Genomic DNA, 16281 nt, shown 5'->3' with positions numbered 1-16281 from the left:
TTCTGGTCGATGGACGACTCCAGTCGTCAAGGCTGCCTGCACCAAGTCCAGCATTCGACTCTGTGCCCATAGTCTTGGACACATCAGACTTCTACGTATCTCTATGGGTCACATTTTGCTCACCGACAAGCAGGGAGAAAGCTCCTCACCATGCAACCAATGAGCCACTTCGTAATTACGGTTCGGTTGTCAGTCCAGAAGATAGTCAAGACATCGTGCCGAAGGAGAATTAGCAGTCTCAAAGCCAAGCGAATGTTGCGCAATGTCAACGGTCTGTTGTATCCTTTGTCGCGCAATTGATGCATTGTCGACAGTGACGCCAGGGACAAGTCGTGCTCATCGACTGGCGGGTTAAGAAGCCGGGTTCTGAGCCACAATCGAGCGATTTTGGAATTCTGAGCGTGATTTCTACGTCTGTCTTGGACACGACTTGAAAGCCGACTGTCTTCATTGTCGGATGGGTCTGAAGTGCCACTGCTATCGCCGTCATCAGACGGTGTGACATGTTTTGGCGGATTCAAGACAGTCTGCCTGTTTTGAGCTGCAGCTCCCGGACCAGGGACCGAAGTAGCATTTTGACGCTTGCGAATGGTTGACATGGTCAAGCAGACGGTGTTGGGGGATCTCCGCTTCCCAGAGCATCTTAAATAGCTTACATAGTGATCCTCTGGCGATAGCTATCCGAGACGACTCGTCGCTACTGTAGACTATGGACCCAAATGTTCGGATCCGAATCAAAATGTGGCGGCGACACGAACATGAGCTGTGCTAAGAAAATTGCATCGCCTCTCACTTCGGCCTCTTTGCTGACGTCGATCAGCAGGGTTAGGACCCCAGGAGGACCACGACCAATATAGATCGCTCGTATATGATCTCAGCTTGGCAGCGTCACCGCACATCATGGGTCTACGGAGCAACAAGCGAGTGACTATGAGGGCTTTTGCACAGCCGATATACTTTAGCCACTGATGTAGGCGAACCTCGTGGTAATGACTTTCATACCTCATCTTTGTTCTGTGTTAGAGTGACAATGTCGAGCGATTCAATGTGTTCCAGCATCATGCAAGAGGATCTCCTGGCTGTGAGCAACATAGGCGGATGCTTGCGAAGACGCGGAGCAGTCCGTAGTAATCAAGCTGGGCCTAGTCGGGCGCGTAGACTCTCGCATGCTGGGTCTGAGACCGGTGCCGCCCCATGTTCACCCTCTCCGGACCTGGATTCTGCTACCGTAAAACGGAACTCATTCGATTCATCCTGCACCAGAAAGTCTCGGGTGTCTTCTGTATCGTCCTTTGCTTCTCTCCCGATGACACCAGATTCTGTAATCATTGACCTCTTTGAGGATGACTCCGTCCTCCGCAGCGTCAATATGGGGAAGCCAACAGTCAGCACTCGGTCTGCATCTTCAGATCGCACAGCCATATTTGTGTCATTCGGAGAACAGAGTCTCAATCAAGGCTCCTCGACCTACGGTAAAGCGCACACCTTCTCAACACCACCGAACGCCTTGGTTTTGGACTACCCTGATGCCTCTCAGCGGAGCTCTCATGAGTCCGAACTCCAATCTACCACCGGAGGAGCATTTCATACGGGCTACCTGACTGCACCAAACGAACGATCTGAGCCAGCTGAAATGAGGTCATCGGCCTCAAAGACGCAGGTCGAATGGGCTGCTGTCCGAGGTCACCGAACCCAGACGGAACTCTCCTTTTCGACGAGGGCACAACTGAAGCATGAAAGTGGCCCACGCCTTGATGCTCTTCATGCTGGGTCATTTGAGACATGGACGGCGGCATGGTTGGGCGATGATGATGCAGAGCAGCGTGTCAAGGATTTCCGGGCATGGGAGGAGCGCGAGTCACAAAAGTGGGCAGCTCGGCGGATACTTGAAGCTGGAGGCGAAGCTGGCGGCTAGACAGGCTTTGGACCGAGACACTAGAGCATCAGCTTTCCCGAGGTCAAGCGTAGATGTGTCCCGGTAGTCACAAACATGCTGTGGCGCTGATAGAAGATGGAGGCTGACAGCCTGATATGCCAGTGATGATGTATGTTCATGTGACTGTCTCCTCTATTGAAGGTGTCTATAAACGGATCTGCGCTGGTGTGAAAGATGCGGCCGCTGGTGGATTTCCTAGATCAAGCCAGAAAGGTGTCGATTTCGTTGCCAACACAAGGCCTGGGACTCGGGCGGAAATCCTTTAAAGACAGAGCTGACCTTCCCTACAGGTACTTCTACTCTTATACATATTAGTCATCCTCTGTCAGTCCTTCGTGCCATGCATTGTGCAGCCTCGGATCGGAGACCAGCTAGTAAATAGATCTAAGCAAGCGAGCCACTCCTAAACTGGCCCAATTTCGACGCGACTGATTTTCCTTTTAAAGGGGGAAAAATGACCAGCTGAAAGTTCATCGGGCGGTGGTGTGAGAGGCACGGCGCGTGCTCATGGCTCATCGAGGTTTGAACCTGTATCATCAGGCACCGCAGTAGCTTCAACGTCCCCTACCAGATGAGCCTTTAGATAGGAACGAGAGGCTGGCCATTATTTGGTTATGTGGCAAGGCCAATGACGATTTCTAGAGAGAAGCAGTCAGTCTCATCCGTTTCATCTCTCTCTGGGTTCCGGTTGCTGTCTTCCATTGCCTCGTCCTCAAAAGACACTGAGTGTCACCCTTTTCATCATTGATCCATCTCCTAAATCGTCTCGTCCCCCATTTCTGCGTGTGACGGGTCTTCAAAACCCCTCTCTCGCCAATCGGGAGAGAGCCCTTTACCACTCCCTTAACATCTCAAAAAAGGAGCGACGATAGACTCTAAATCTCACCGGAATGGAGGCGTCAAGCTCGTTCTACATACCTCCTAGACCACATCCAACCCCTCTTCAGCGACGCCGAGCGGTCCGCTCATCTGGACAGGAATCCGATGAGGCAGAAGAGGAAGCCGGACCAGGAGTTTACGGTATGAGCCCCGTTCGCTCTAGCGGTCCAGTCTTTGCGACGGAAATCACTGGTTCACCACTTGAATCTTTCGGTCCGATGTCACCCACAGACAGAAAGCATGGATTGAAACGAGCGGCGACTGCCAAGCTGCTCGAATCTCCAGGCTCTCCCCCTATGCGACCAACGGTGGCAGCCACTCTGAGCGGTTTGAAGATCAGGACAGTCTCTCCTCCTACGAAGCCGATCACCTGCCCGCCGACTCTTCAAAAGAAGAAACATAGCCATCGAGATCGTGATGAGGTAGACCAGTCAGTCGATTTGGATGAGCACGGGCAGAGAGCCCAGAGCCCTCAGGTGAGTATTGGGCTTGCGCAGTCTCGACACTCTCATACTCTTCCCCAGCAAAGAAAGGTTTCCAGGTCCAAAAGCACGGCTGAGATAGCGCAGCATGAGCCGCGAGACAACAGTATAGAGGTCGGTAAAATAGCATGTGAAGTTATGAAGTATGCTGACAGAATGTGAGACTCCTCAGATCTCGCGTTCAAAATCCATTGCTCAAGCTTTTGACCCGGATCCCAGAGACAGATCTGCCGAAGTGAGATAGATGTAGCACAGACTCTCATCCCGATCTGACCCCTTCACAGCCAAGACAGGTTTCAAGATCGAAGTCTATCGTTCAGATGTTTGACCCAGATCCCAGAGCGGACTCTGCACCTGCAGTGAGTGATGTCACGTCATCCCGCTAACGCGAACGGCGCAGCCTCGACAAGTCTCTAGGTCCAAGTCCATCGCTCAGATGTTCGAAGCAGACGAGCGGCCTACGGCTTCAGAGGCGAAAGCTTCTGTAGCTATGCATACGACCGCCGACCCAAACCTTCAGAACGGCCACGTATCTCGCTCAAAGTCTCGCTCGCGAGCCGCTCAGCCCGAGGATGATGTCCCGAAGCATGAGGTGGGTTCACGTGCTCGGGGTATCTCGTGAGAAGGACTTTGGAACTGATCTATCAAGATTCGCAAGGTATCGCGATCCAAGACATACGCGGCTCCTGAGATGATCGAAAGGCGAAATACTCCTCCAGAGGTAAGCCGTAGCCTCGAATTTAATGTCGATGCTGAAGCTTGCAAAGCATCGTAAGCTGTCGAGAACCAACTCTCGGCTGTCTCGGAACGGATCTCGTCTGTCCAGGCACAACTCGAGATTATCCAGATCGAGCTCCCATGCTCGCAGACGACATCATGCTGAATATGCAGAGGTGCGCGGCATCATCAGGAGCTCTAACTGACTGCTATTCACAGCCTCGACGAGTGTCGCGCTCCAAGAGCGAAGTGCCTCATCGCAAGCCTTCCATCAGGAGAGCGGCGACAGAGCCCATCGAACACGTCTCACAGATGCCAATGCTCCCTCCTCTGACCTCTGCAATCCTTCCTTCTCACCCTCAACTCCCTCGGTCCCAAGTCTACCAGCAACGCCGACAAGTTATGTCGCCTGAAGAGCCCTTGCGCCGTCGAGAGACATCACATCAAAATCACGTCCGATATGCCACATCCCATCTCGCAGACGCCTCAGAGCTAGACTCTGAAGACTCGCTCTCGCAATTCATCGAATCGCCTGAACCCATGACCTCCTCTCAGCTCAGCCACTCCCAGTCTCATACTGAGCGTCGCCGTTCTTCTGGTCATCGACAACCCGCGCATCCAATGCTAAGCCAAGAAAAGCCAGAGCAAATTACCATTCTCAAAGGCAGTCAATCGGCATATCCACCACTCCGGAAGAACACTCGAGGATCTGTCTTGATATTACCTCCAGTTCCTCGTGAATCTCAGGGCGGTCGTAGATCGAATGCCGGCACGCCAGAACCGAGACGGATGCCAAGTGGTCATCTGAGATCCTCGGCCTCCCAGACCCTCCCAAATGGCTATACGTTCCCCACCTCCATCTCTCAAAGTATCCCCCGTGGCCCGATGCGACCTCTCTGTGCAGTGCCCACTTTGGGGTACACCAGCGAAGCGATCACACCGCTTCTGCGCTATGAGGCGGATCAGGATGACGGTGCCCCACAAGAGGAGCCCTTGCCCCTTCCTCAGACTTCGAGAAACCGCAATATTGCCTCGCCAGCTTCCGGGATTTCGATGAACGCCACTAGCTCTGAAGGCCATGGGATAATCATGATCAACGGAAGACCTTTCTCACCCGATGCTCGACCCTTCTCCCCTGACATGATCACCTCTGAATCATCTTTGCCTGCGACTCCCGAAGCATCCGACATGGGTCACGGCCACCTACTCCAGGTCTACGGCGATGAGAAGACGCCTACACTCGAGCAGTTGATCAATGAACAAATCACCATCCCACTCCGGCCTGTCGAGCTCGATGATGCTGGTTCAGCATATGTCGTGGACCTCAGCAAAGCCGCTCGGAAAGCAGCGCGACGAGCCGAGCGCTTGGCGGAGAAGGAGGCGAAAAAAGAAGCCAAGGCGGTCAGAAGAGCCACAAAGAAGGGCAAGGGGTCCATGTCATTCAACATTGGTACGATCAACCGATCTGAATCGCCTTTGGATGTAAACGAAAGCGAGATGAGGCGAGCCGCCGAGCTTGCAGCTCAGTACGAGGCTGAGCAGGTCAGATCTGAGGCTCGGAAGACGGTGCCAAATTCGACGGCCAAAGAAACCATTCAAGGTGGAGCTCAGATGGCGAGAACAGACGAGCCCACTTCACGGACGAAGGAGCCAAAAATCATGGCGGTGGAGGAGAATGTCACCAGTCAGGCGGACGGACAAGCTGCGCTGGAAGCAGAACAAAAGGAGATACGTCGCGCCGCCTTCCGAGCTGAGAAGAGGGAGGAAGAGCGTGCTGAACGAGCTGCATTCGAGAAGCGGCGAGCAGAGGAGAGAGTTGAGCGAGAGGCGAAAGAGGCTGCTGTGAAGGATGCGGCCGAACTCGCCGCTATAGCCGCAGAGGAAGACGCAAAGGCCAGGATACGGATAGCTCGAAGGAGCACGACCAGGACAGTGGCCACCCCAGAAACTGTCCGAACACACTCAGAAAGTCCCCGGACTCCGCAAAGGACCGAGGATGCTGCATCACCTGATGAGCCTCTCTCACCGCAAAAGTCCACTCGTCGGATTCAACCTCGACATGCCATGTCGGACTCGGTCGTCCCGAAAACTCCAGCGCAGCTTGAAAAGGAAGCCTATGAGACAGCCCGAGCTCAAGCTGAGATCGATGCCGTAGCGATGGAGGCTCAACGCCTCAAAGCCGAGATCCAAGACAAGGTCCGGGTAACTTCCCATCTCGAGCACATGGCCAACACGCTCGCAGCTGCCAGACGTGCTCGTCGAGAGTCCAAAATCCTCGACTATGGTTATCCTTCGGCAGAGCTTGACCCACCTCATCGGACAGAAGGTGTCGGGCTGAAATTGATATCCCCTGGAGGACCATCTTCGTCAGCTTCTACCCGACCTAGATCAAAGTCAAAATCCAAGGTTGTCGCGATGGTCGCTGCGGTCGTCCCGGGTCTACCGAAAACCGATACTTACCCGAGAGGTTTCCGTAGCATCTCTTATGCCGACTTGCGAGATGCTGCTGAGGAGCGTCAGATCCAAAACGAAGAGCGCGGTTGGGAGGCGGATACTCAGATGAAGACGCTCGAAAAGGAACAGAGCAGGAGCAAGGATTTCAAGGATTGGCTGAGAAAGAAAAAGTCAAATGAAGTTGCTAGGCGACTGTCAGGTGGTGCCGAGGACGATGAGACTCAGTCGAGGGGTACAGTTCCGAGAAGGCAAAGTGATGATCCCAGATTGTCACTCGCAGCTAGGAACAGGAGATATGAGCGGGGAGATTACGTCGATGAAGGTGAATGGGAGACGGACGATGAGGGATCAGATCGCTCTCTCAACCAAGACCAGCTCCATAATCGGCATCATCATCACTCTCGACACTCTACGCATCTGTCCGATGCCGAGGTATCCGAAGACCAATGGGAAGACTTGTCTAACGCATCGCGCTCCTTGTCTGACCAGGAGGTCAATTTTCGAACGTCGGATCTTGATGAACCCGGGAGACGACGGTCCAAATCAAAATCTTCCCCGAAAATACTCCGACCTCAGCCTTTGAAACGCGCGTCGACAGTCAAACTGCTGAAGCTCGAACGATCAGAAGCCAGTGTCCACTTTTTGCCAGAACCCAAGCCTCTAGATCCCGATGGACTGAGGTCAACACGGAATCCATCGAGACCTCCGAGCGTTGGTAGTGGGCCTTGGTTGTGGTAGTGTAGCCATTCCAACGAGACTTCGCCATGTTCATGGGTAGGAGCACAGGCCCTCAAAAAAGCCGGTCAGTTATGGTCATTAGCAGAGTTTCTGAAGAGTGTGTTATGAGCCGCCGGACATTATTTCTGCCAATCTTCTCTTGTCTGCGTGTTGAGAGATATGCCTGTATATGCATCCCATGTGACAACGCGGAGTCGGGAGGCCTAGGGCGTGTTGGTATATGGATCAGCGCGTCAGGATCGTTAAATGAGGTCGACAATGGGGCATGACACCACTGCGATCGTCTATGATTTGGAGACACAACTCGAGACAGATATCCTCAATGATCGACCAAGAATGTGCCGTTCGTTTGCACCTCAGCCTGAGCTTCGACATTTGTCCACCTGGGCTCATCAGCTGCAAAATAAGACCACGCTCACCCTTCTACGATTCTTCCTCCGACCCTTTCCAGGATAGTCGGACCCCGAACCCATAAAGATCCTCTGATCTTGCCACCTTCGTCGCCCTCCACGACATAGCTGTTAGGCCCCTTGAGGAGGACTTCGATGTTGGCTGCAGGTGGACCGGTGTGGCATTTCTCCTTGTCTTCTGAGACGCCTGAAGGCTTGTCAGGTTTGAGCAGAGCAGTATGGTGAACGCCGTTAGACTGAACGTCGTAGAAGTGAGAGGCGAAGATGGGCCCGGTCGAAAGGTGAGTTGCGTAAACTCGAGAGATGGGCAAGGAAAGTAGACTTTGCGCCGCTACCATTGTTGACATGAGAGGGAGATCTGATCTGTATCAGTTTCGTCCTCGCATGAAAAGATAAGCGGCGCACCTCCCACGATGACGATGCCTCGCATGGTGTCCAAGAACAAGCCATGAAAGAGCTTGCCACGGACAGGCTTCCACACAAGAGATTCTGCAACGCCAGATTTCGAAACGTCTCCAGCTCGTATAGCATGCAGTTTGTGCGCGGCCGCGACACTTGCGAGCGGGTGCGATGAAAAAGCGTATTTAAGGCGTCTAGTTACTACCTCGAGCTCTGCATGATTGCTTGAGCTGGTATTAGCCAAGTGTCAAAAGTCACAGTTCGCTAGGAAGGCTCACAGGAAAAGCAGAGTCGGTGCAGGCTGATCCGTGTCCATGAGCCGCCTCAGCTGATCCTGAATCTCCGATTCGGTGGGCTTAGACTCCGGCCAGATGGGGACAGGCGGGCCAATGAACCGAAAGCTCGCACCTGGAATGGTCAGGCCAGTCACTGAACATCTCTCACCACACCAGATAGACGCCAAGGCAATCGTCATTCCGAATGGTGTATCGAGTCGGACTGACGATGCTACTACATCTCGCAAAGCGGCCGAGGGACGCTTGTCAGGCGGAAAGATTGACAGCACACCGGCAACTCCAGCTGTGATATTCTAGAGCTCAAAATCAATGCGACTGCCTCTGTTCCTCGTAAAGCACTGGGTCACGACGTACCAGGTGGGTCACCTTTGCAATCTCTGGAGGCACTTCGTCCTCGTCATCTTCCTGGAGTTTATAGAAATAGCTGTGAACATCATTGAAGTGGGCAGCTAAGCAGAAGATCAACACCCCGGAGTTCACCCTTGACCAAGAAGCTCACTTGGAACAGTGATTTTATTCAAAGATATTTCTGCCGCCTCCCAAACGTCCTCCCACCAGTGGACTTTCATCCCTTTGCCAATGGCTCTTTCAACCAAAGGACCCTGCGACTTGTCGTTGTCACCGACGACCATGATGCCGAGGCTGTCTCCACAGTCTTCTACGGCTTGCTCTAGGACATCCTCCAGGAGGCTTTGGTGCACGATGAGAACACCTGGTACGGGATGCGAGTCGGCGGCTGGTGTCAGCGCCTTTGTCAGGAGTTTTGGCGACGGTAGGATCACGAGCGGCGAACTGGGAGTTGCGGCAAGCTGGAGGATGAGGAGAGGTAGAGCAGTGACGGGGGAAGGCGGGAGAAGAACAAGGATAGGTCGTGGGGAGACATTTGACGTTGGAAGGTTGAATAACGAGGTGAGACCGATAGGGAAACGGCGGATGAGCTCAGCAAGAGCTTCTTGTGATAGCTGAGCACCACGCATCAGCGACGATCTCGGCGTGTCGAGTGATGTCCACTCACAGAGACATCCAAAATGCACTTGGGCACGGCTCCTGCTTGCGATACGGTCGTCGGGACCAGATCGTTTGTGGTCTTAAGCGAGTTCGCCGGTCTGACCGTGAACTAGACAAAGCGTTAGCCAACGGCAAGCGCTAGACGCCAGCGGCAACAAGTTCACCGGAGTGCCCTGACCAGTGGCCCAATTTCTGTATATACCTGACTCTCCATCCTTCCTGACGGCAGAGACATCACTCTGCTTCCCTAGTAGGAGCGGATGGACCGTCGGAAGAGCAGTCGTAAAGAAGCGATGATATATAGCCAGAGCGGTGATGATGGCTAGCAGGGCCACGGTGAGGTTGTCGACGGTATAGTCGATCATTTCGTATGCTATCAAGGCTCAATGTCTCGTCAACAAGGTCACAGCTGGTCGAAGATCCTTTGTGGGCGAGCTGAGTCGTATGAGAAATTGGATCGACCCTCACTCAAAGGAGGGTGAGAATGAACACGAGGTGGTTGACGATAGCTGCTGACTCTGCTCTGAAAGCGCCTCCACAGGTTGAGACAGATCCTTCTATGATCCCATGATTGCTTCACTCTCGTGTGAAGGAGTCAGATAAGCCAAAAGAGTGTGTGAGAGAGAATATAGAGGCCGAGACGATGCCTCTGTATCGAAGTCATCCTCGCAATTATAGCGAAGCCGAAATATCGGGATCTTCTCTGATCGTCACTCTGCGAGGACGTGGTAGGACAACTACAGCAGCGCGATGGACGCTCCGGACGTGTACACCAATACGGATGAGGATTATCTCGCTGGCAGTCAGTCTTGCCTCACATGCTCTCGGTTTCTTCGCTCATGCAACGCTCATATAGCTAGAAAGCGATCTAGACCTGGTACCGATCCATCTGATAAACATTATGAGCAAGTAACCGATGGGTGAGGTATTCGAGTTACATGCCAACAAAGCACTGACCTCGTCACTGCAGTGCTGGTCGTAAAGTCTCCAATAAACCGCCGAACAAGCCATTCCTCAAAGCTAAGGCTCAACGTGAAGCTCATGCTGCACGAGTCGCAGATGACGCGAAGCGTCGAGCTGGACAAAATCCATCTAGCATCCCTTGGGGCACTATCATGCTCGTCTTCATGTTCCTCCCGCTACTTTCTCAGTTCTCGACCGGCTCTTGGACATTCAACCTCTCGCCTCATATCGTCCCTCCGATACAAAAGTACTGGAAGACGAGTCCCTTTAATCCGAACAAGATCAAGTTGAGGCAGTTCACGCCGGAGAGACTCGCAAGGTAAGCGGCTTGTCAAGGTCCTCCGCTATGGGAGTATGTTGATAAATGGAATGGTAGACATGATGGATCAAATCCGAACCTGCCTCTGTATCTCGCCATTGACGGACAAGTCTTTGACGTTTCGTCAAATCGGAGGGTTTACGGACCAGGTGGAAGCTATAATTTCATGTAGGTCGATTATTTCTCGATGACTTCGCGCTCATGTCTCTGATCTTCAGGACGGGCAAGGATGCCAGTAGGGCCTTTATAACAGGCTGCTTCGAAACGCATCAGACTCATGATCTGAGAGGCTTATCAGTAGAAGAGCTCAAGGTGAAGAAGCAATTCAGTGACTCCCCATGCTGAACGCCCTGTCAGGCTTTGGATCACTGGAAATCGTTCTTTGCGGACCACAAGTCATACGCGCTAGTCGGACACGTTCTCAACCCCGACATCGATCCCTCGACACCGATTCCACCACCTTGCGATCAAGACGAACAACCTGGAGGAACTGCACCAGGCTCATCCCATGCGGGTCCACATGGACCGCAGGTCCGACCGGCTCCAGCACAGTCACCTGTCGAGGCCAGACCACAGGCTAAAGGCAAGGCAAAGGGAGAGCTGTAAAGACTACGGGCCATGAATGCTATGCAATGCATGGATCTTGCGATGCGGCTCTATAACTCTGCCTTGACGGATACCTTGGCATCTGTGTCGAGGGGCCAACAGAGGGCTGGCGTGGTTGCGGTGAAGTAGTATTCACACTTCTCAGGCTCAGAAATGGACAAAAGGGCGTTCTGCGTTCCGCATGTGAGGGACACCTGCAAGGGATGAGCGGACGGGCCCGGACGGCAAGGAGACCTCGCTTACCCTGACGCTCCGCTGTGGACCATTCCAGCACTTGGCACTGGAAAGCAGGAAAGTCAGCAATCTATTGGTCGTCCCACATGGACGGACGCACCCGTGCTCATAGTATTGAGTGCTATAGTATTCAAACGAGCCGTGTGTCTCGCCTTGTTCCCACTTTGACCATGTTCTGGGAATCACAATCAGTAGGCGCCCCAAGGCTGAGGGTAGCTCACCCGAGGTGATTGGACGACGAGTCCTTGTTGCTCTTCTGTGACGCTCGTCCAAAGAAGCACAGCTCGTAAGTGTAGCTGGAACTGTAAGCTCCTTGTCGCACCGCATAGACTCACTCTCCAGCGACCTTGTCGATACACGTCCCATCCAACTTTTTCCACTCGCCATCAGGTCCAAATTTGCTCGCCATGTCACCGAGAGTCTGCTGGGCTCCAGAGATCTCATTTCGCCATTTGCTAAGCTCATTACTGAGATTCCTGTGCTTCTCTCTGGCGGCAGAAACGTCTGTGACGAACTCAGAATGCCTCTCGTTATTAAACATGATGAGACTTACGAGGTGCCTCGGCGGAGTTAGATGGGACAGCAGCTGGCTTTGAGGATTTGCGGATCAATCCGAGCTTGATCATCCAGTCAATGGTTAGATCCCTAATCGTTGCCCAATATTCGTATATCGAGTCAGGGATGTATTCGTCAAGCTTGTAGACTACTCTTGAATCAGCTGAGACTAGCTGCGGGGACGGAAATAACCCACGCAGACCTTCATCGCCCTCGTCATCGTCCATATCGAGATCGTCCATCAATAGCAGTCCGTCCAGATCTTTCCTCTCAAGCTCATCCAGCTCATTGTCCTGGATCTCCTCATATACCTCTACAGATGCCTCGGTGTCCCCTTCGATGTCTCCCTCCACGACGTCTGCAGCTTTGGAGAGCTCTTCGAATCCTTTCACTGCTGCCTTGACAGCCATATCCGAGTAATTTGGATTGTAGTTCTTGGATAGTTCGTCCAGGATGTTTCGAAGATCTTTGAGCTCGCTTTCTAGCCGAGCTGTCTTAGTCCTCAACCGACCTAGAGCGAGTCTCTGAGACAGGGTGAAGGCGTAGAGTGCTAGCTATTTAACCACAATCAGGCATGACAGACTTACGAGTACCCTTCTTCCTCTCCAGAGCTTCTCGACTGTTGGTCTCCATGCGTTCAAGATTGACTGAAGCAGTTCCAGCTGGGCCATAATCTTAAGCAGAGAAGCACTTACGCCTAGCGTTTTCGACCTCGACCTCTTTGGCGACAACCTCGGATGACTTGGTTTTGATCAGATCCTCCAGCCTCCTTCTCTCGTTCTGAGCGAATTTGACATAGGTTGAACGAATTTTTGAGCCCTGGGAGGTTGATCAACTTGCGACCAAAGATGCAGCTGAATCATTCTCACCGTCCTTCTTGTCTTATTCTCTGCTTCCAGCTTTTCCCTGTGAGCCCTGCCAATCTCCTCGCATTGGTTAGGGCATGCTCCTGTGGCATACTCGTCGGATCCATCACAGCATTCTGGATCTGCAGGAAGGTCAGAGATGGTCGTATTCCATGTGAGCTTACGTACCACAGAGTCCATCGTTTACCCTGCTCCTCCTGACCTTCCCTGGTACATGACCCTTGTTTTCACACCAAAACAACTGATCCCCTACACCTTCGCAAGCAGATGTGCCAGGTTCGTCTGAACCGTCAGGACAGTCACAATAGTCGTCGTCAAGCGCGGAATAAGGAATAGTCTTTGAGCCATCTAGACATTTGAACGTCCCGGAGGAGTTTGGCTCGTAGTGGCTACGAACTGAAGATCAACTATTAGTCAATGCACTCCAATGAACTGGAAGGAATGTGACGAGGTGGAGCTCACGAGCTGGTTCTAAGCCTCTTCTGATGCCGTTTTCATGCTTTATAGCATCCGCAGAGACTTGTGCTCCGATACAGGAGAGTACGAACAATATGGAAGAGGCTCGCATGATTGCTCTCTCACCACTGTCAGACACACTTGCTTCCTCAAGAACGTTGTAGCGTGGATCATCATGACACGTCCCAACTGACTAACGCCTATCAGGTTGAGCTGGGGGATAGGCGCGTCGGCAAACTATGGACCAAGATCCGAATCATGACTCAAAAATCGGACCGACCTACAATTGTTTTCAGCTTGATTGAACCAATCACAGTCTCTCCATACCAACCATCACATTAGCACTCGGCTGACTTGACTCATCGCTCATCTGGCACGAGTGATCTTCAAGCAACAGGGCGCTCGTCAACATGTCTTTCATGTCTGCTCCAAGGACGATCGCGTCATCTTCTCGATCCTTGCAGATCATCTTGCGTCCAAAGCGCGGCTCGATATACCGTGCACCGATCGACAGGTCTCAGCGGTTAAGCGTCAGCAGAACTTTTGCGACAGAGGCAAAATTTGATCCAGAGGCCATCGAGAGAGATACAGACGAAGTCGATGTGTGTATCGTCGGTGGTGGACCTGCGGGACTATGTGCTGCAATCAGACTGAAGCAGCTGGAGGCTGAGAAGGGAGGCGATGAGCTGAGAGTTGTCGTCTTAGAGAAGGGTGCAGAAGTCGGTCAGTAGGCGTCTGAGTCTTTTGCCAAATATCAAGCTAATCGTGTATCCAGGTGCTCACATTTTGTCTGGAGCCGTCATTCAAACAAAGGCACTGGATGAGCTCATACCCGATTGGAAAGAAAAGGGTGCTCCTCTCAATCAACCCTCCGACGAAGGGAGCATGAGATTTCTCACCGCCAAATCTTCATTCCCCATGCCTCATCCGCCTCAAATGAGCAACAAAGGCAACTACATTGTCTCTTTATCCCGACTCACAGCCTGGCTCGGTGAGCAGGCTGAAGCTCTAGGCGTCGAGGTCTACCCTGGATTCGCTGGCGCTCGTGTTCTTTATACGGAGGATGGTACAGGCGTCAAGGGGGTTTGCACTGGCGATGTCGGTCTTGGCAAAGATGGCCAACCTAAAGACTCTTTTGAACCTGGAATGGAGTTCCACGCCAAGGTCACCTTATTCGCTGAAGGAGCACACGGGAGCTTGTCAAAGCAGGTCCAACAGAAATTCAACTTACGTGATGGAAAAGACCCGCAGACGTATGGATTGGGCATCAAGGAAGTATGGAAAGTCAGAGATGAGGTGTACGAACCTGGAAAGGTTGTTCATACTTTGGGATGGCCACTCGATTTCAAGACATACGGTGGAAGTTGGCTGTATCACATGGAGGACAACATGGTCAGTTTAGGTTTGGTCGTCGGACTGGACTACCAGAACCCATACCTTTCACCATACCGAGAGTTCCAGGTGAGCTTGATATATGATTCCCGAACACTGGCTCATACCGTTCTAGCGCATGAAACACCATCCGTTCTTTGCCAACATACTCGAGGGAGGAGAACGTATAGCGTATGGCGCCAGGGCATTGAACGAAGGAGGGTTCCAGTCAATCCCGAAGCTGCATTTCCCAGGTGGAGCTCTGATCGGTTGCTCGGCCGGGTTCCTGAATGTCCCAAAGGTGAGCAAAGTGCCACGATGTTGCTGATTGCGTCACAGATCAAGGGCACACATAACGCCATGAAGTCGGGAATGCTTGCTGCCGAAGCAGCCTTCAAGCAATTAAGACCAGAGGAGGAAGCAGTGGCCGAATCCATCTCTGAGTCATCTGCCGTTAACATGTCAGGCTACGAAGATGCCATCAAAGATTCTTGGGTGTGGTCAGAGCTCAAAGAGGTCCGAAATCTTCGACCGTCGTTCCATAACCCTCTCGGACTCTGGGGAGGTATGGCTTATTCCGGCCTCGACAGCATGTTCCTCAAGGGTCGCGTCCCTTGGACCTTCCACCATCCTACTGAGGATTACGCCGCGACGAAGCGGGCAAGGTGAGTTGGCAGCACCCGGCCCTTAAGATAGCTGACAAACTGCCAGCGAATGCGAGCCGATTGACTATCCTGCACCTGATGGCAAGCTCTCTTTCGATATACTCACCAGTGTCTCTTTGACGGGAACGAACCACGCCGAAGGGCAGCCCTCACATCTGAAGCTTCCTGACGAGCAAGGCGCGAGAGAGAGGCACACCGCGGCCAACGTTGGAGGTGAGCGCACGTTTGCCTCGAGGTGGGACATCAGCTGATGACCCCTACCAGAATACGCCGGTCTTCTAGGGCGCGCATGTCCCGCTGCCGTATACGAATACACGGATGCGGAGGGTGCGGACGCAGATGCCGAGGGCAAGAAGTTTGTCATCAATTCACAGGTGAGCACTGTGCTATCGTGGAGTGACGTGTGCTGATCATATCGCTCAGAATTGTATCCATGTAGGTCCATGCCGGTTAAGCTTGAGGATAGTACTGATCATCTATTAGTGCAAGACATGTTCAATCAAGACACCAACGCAAGATATCACTTGGACCGTGCCAGAGGGCGGTGGAGGTCCCAAGTACAGTGAGTACAGCGCGACAAGACTTTAGCGAACGAACTGACTTGTTATCAGGCATCACTTAAGGGGTGCAATCCTCTTTGACGGCATATACTTGCCAGGCCGCTTCCATATGCATCGGCGATTGTCAAGATTGCCCATTGGCATGGACTGATGGATGTTGGCCTGCGAACTTACGAGAAGAAGACTCTCACTAACTGATATGTCCTTTCGATTCCTTTCATCTGCATCCGAGAGGCCGAGCGTCGGTACTCCTTCCAAGTGGACATGAAACGCTTGAGTCCACGGCCTTCCTTTGTCCAATGCGTGGATACGTTTGAACAAGGCAAGCCCAAGGTGTCAAGATGCTTCGACTTCACGCTTGTTTAAT

General features: G+C 52.7%; 6 protein-coding genes across 6 annotated transcripts; 4 read left to right on the top strand and 2 right to left on the bottom strand.

Annotated features, from left to right (window-relative positions):
- Positions 1-1001: 1001 nt before the first annotated feature.
- Positions 1002-2052, top strand: BD324DRAFT_633649 (hypothetical protein). The gene has a single exon (XM_022016641.1). It carries the CDS (start codon positions 1031-1033, stop codon positions 1913-1915), a length of 885 nt encoding a protein of 294 aa, XP_021869243.1. The 5' UTR covers positions 1002-1030; the 3' UTR covers positions 1916-2052.
- A 393-nt stretch (positions 2053-2445) lies between these two features.
- On the top strand, positions 2446-7414 carry BD324DRAFT_113749 (hypothetical protein). The gene is made up of 7 exons (XM_022011939.1): positions 2446-3411; positions 3461-3532; positions 3582-3656; positions 3698-3889; positions 3947-4018; positions 4065-4190; positions 4234-7414. The coding sequence occupies exons 1-7, from the start codon at positions 2827-2829 to the stop codon at positions 7204-7206; spliced, it is 4095 nt and encodes a 1364-aa protein (XP_021869242.1). The 5' UTR covers positions 2446-2826; the 3' UTR covers positions 7207-7414.
- A 111-nt stretch (positions 7415-7525) lies between these two features.
- Positions 7526-9684, bottom strand: BD324DRAFT_609750 (hypothetical protein; the record flags this gene model as incomplete). Its single annotated transcript, XM_022014172.1, has 9 exons — positions 7526-7589; positions 7626-7974; positions 8022-8245; positions 8294-8423; positions 8460-8604; positions 8666-8760; positions 8811-9273; positions 9327-9428; positions 9484-9684. 9 exons carry the CDS (start codon positions 9682-9684, stop codon positions 7526-7528), a joined length of 1773 nt encoding a protein of 590 aa, XP_021869241.1.
- Positions 9685-9877: 193 nt separating this feature from the next.
- BD324DRAFT_113826 (cytochrome b5-like heme/steroid binding domain-containing protein) lies at positions 9878-11281 on the top strand. The gene is made up of 6 exons (XM_022011940.1): positions 9878-10121; positions 10176-10239; positions 10290-10601; positions 10659-10769; positions 10820-10913; positions 10959-11281. The coding sequence occupies exons 1-6, from the start codon at positions 10070-10072 to the stop codon at positions 11205-11207; spliced, it is 882 nt and encodes a 293-aa protein (XP_021869240.1). The 5' UTR covers positions 9878-10069; the 3' UTR covers positions 11208-11281.
- Positions 11223-13590, bottom strand: BD324DRAFT_633642 (glucosidase II beta subunit-like-domain-containing protein). Its single transcript, XM_022016640.1, has 12 exons — positions 13325-13590; positions 13031-13258; positions 12866-12984; positions 12692-12815; positions 12584-12643; positions 12193-12546; positions 11995-12144; positions 11777-11945; positions 11663-11737; positions 11542-11616; positions 11451-11487; positions 11223-11401 (listed from the first exon to the last, which is right to left on the bottom strand). The coding sequence occupies exons 1-12, from the start codon at positions 13428-13430 to the stop codon at positions 11258-11260; spliced, it is 1641 nt and encodes a 546-aa protein (XP_021869239.1). The 5' UTR covers positions 13431-13590; the 3' UTR covers positions 11223-11257.
- Positions 13591-13621: 31 nt separating this feature from the next.
- BD324DRAFT_603864 (putative oxidoreductase) lies at positions 13622-16126 on the top strand. Its single transcript, XM_022013965.1, has 9 exons — positions 13622-14041; positions 14094-14779; positions 14826-14990; positions 15029-15354; positions 15401-15567; positions 15619-15728; positions 15778-15789; positions 15838-15916; positions 15966-16126. Exons 1-9 carry the CDS (start codon positions 13729-13731, stop codon positions 15974-15976), a joined length of 1869 nt encoding a protein of 622 aa, XP_021869238.1. The 5' UTR covers positions 13622-13728; the 3' UTR covers positions 15977-16126.
- The last annotated feature ends 155 nt before the right edge of the window (positions 16127-16281 follow it).

This window comes from Kockovaella imperatae (genome assembly GCF_002102565.1).
Source record: "Kockovaella imperatae strain NRRL Y-17943 chromosome Unknown BD324scaffold_12, whole genome shotgun sequence".
NCBI lineage: Eukaryota > Fungi > Basidiomycota > Tremellomycetes > Tremellales > Cuniculitremaceae > Kockovaella > Kockovaella imperatae.
This window is presented reverse-complemented; position numbering and strand designations above follow the sequence as displayed.

What these genes read in the sequence shown, in the direction of transcription:
- BD324DRAFT_633649 (XM_022016641.1), top strand. Translation starts at nt 1,031, where the DNA reads ATGTCGAGCGATTCAATGTGTTCCAGCATCATGCAAGAGGATCTCCTG.
- BD324DRAFT_113749 (XM_022011939.1), top strand. Translation starts at nt 2,827, where the DNA reads ATGGAGGCGTCAAGCTCGTTCTACATACCTCCTAGACCACATCCAACC. An exon ending in GGCGAAATACTCCTCCAGAG is followed by an intron (nt 4,019 to 4,064) that starts GTAAGCCGTAGC and finishes AAGCTTGCAAAG; the next exon opens with CATCGTAAGCTGTCGAGAAC. An exon ending in ATCATGCTGAATATGCAGAG is followed by an intron (nt 4,191 to 4,233) that starts GTGCGCGGCATC and finishes TGCTATTCACAG; the next exon opens with CCTCGACGAGTGTCGCGCTC.
- BD324DRAFT_113826 (XM_022011940.1), top strand. Translation starts at nt 10,070, where the DNA reads ATGGACGCTCCGGACGTGTACACCAATACGGATGAGGATTATCTCGCT. An exon ending in TGAGGATTATCTCGCTGGCA is followed by an intron (nt 10,122 to 10,175) that starts GTCAGTCTTGCC and finishes ACGCTCATATAG; the next exon opens with CTAGAAAGCGATCTAGACCT. An exon ending in TATCAGTAGAAGAGCTCAAG is followed by an intron (nt 10,914 to 10,958) that starts GTGAAGAAGCAA and finishes ACGCCCTGTCAG; the next exon opens with GCTTTGGATCACTGGAAATC.
- BD324DRAFT_633642 (XM_022016640.1), bottom strand. Translation starts at nt 13,430, where the DNA reads ATGCGAGCCTCTTCCATATTGTTCGTACTCTCCTGTATCGGAGCACAA. An exon ending in CGAGGGCGATGAAGGTCTGC is followed by an intron (nt 12,145 to 12,192) that starts GTGGGTTATTTC and finishes ATTCAAGAGTAG; the next exon opens with TCTACAAGCTTGACGAATAC. An exon ending in TAACTCCGCCGAGGCACCTC is followed by an intron (nt 11,946 to 11,994) that starts GTAAGTCTCATC and finishes AGTTCGTCACAG; the next exon opens with ACGTTTCTGCCGCCAGAGAG.
- BD324DRAFT_603864 (XM_022013965.1), top strand. Translation starts at nt 13,729, where the DNA reads ATGTCTTTCATGTCTGCTCCAAGGACGATCGCGTCATCTTCTCGATCC. An exon ending in CACCATACCGAGAGTTCCAG is followed by an intron (nt 14,780 to 14,825) that starts GTGAGCTTGATA and finishes ATACCGTTCTAG; the next exon opens with CGCATGAAACACCATCCGTT. An exon ending in CACCGCGGCCAACGTTGGAG is followed by an intron (nt 15,568 to 15,618) that starts GTGAGCGCACGT and finishes GACCCCTACCAG; the next exon opens with AATACGCCGGTCTTCTAGGG.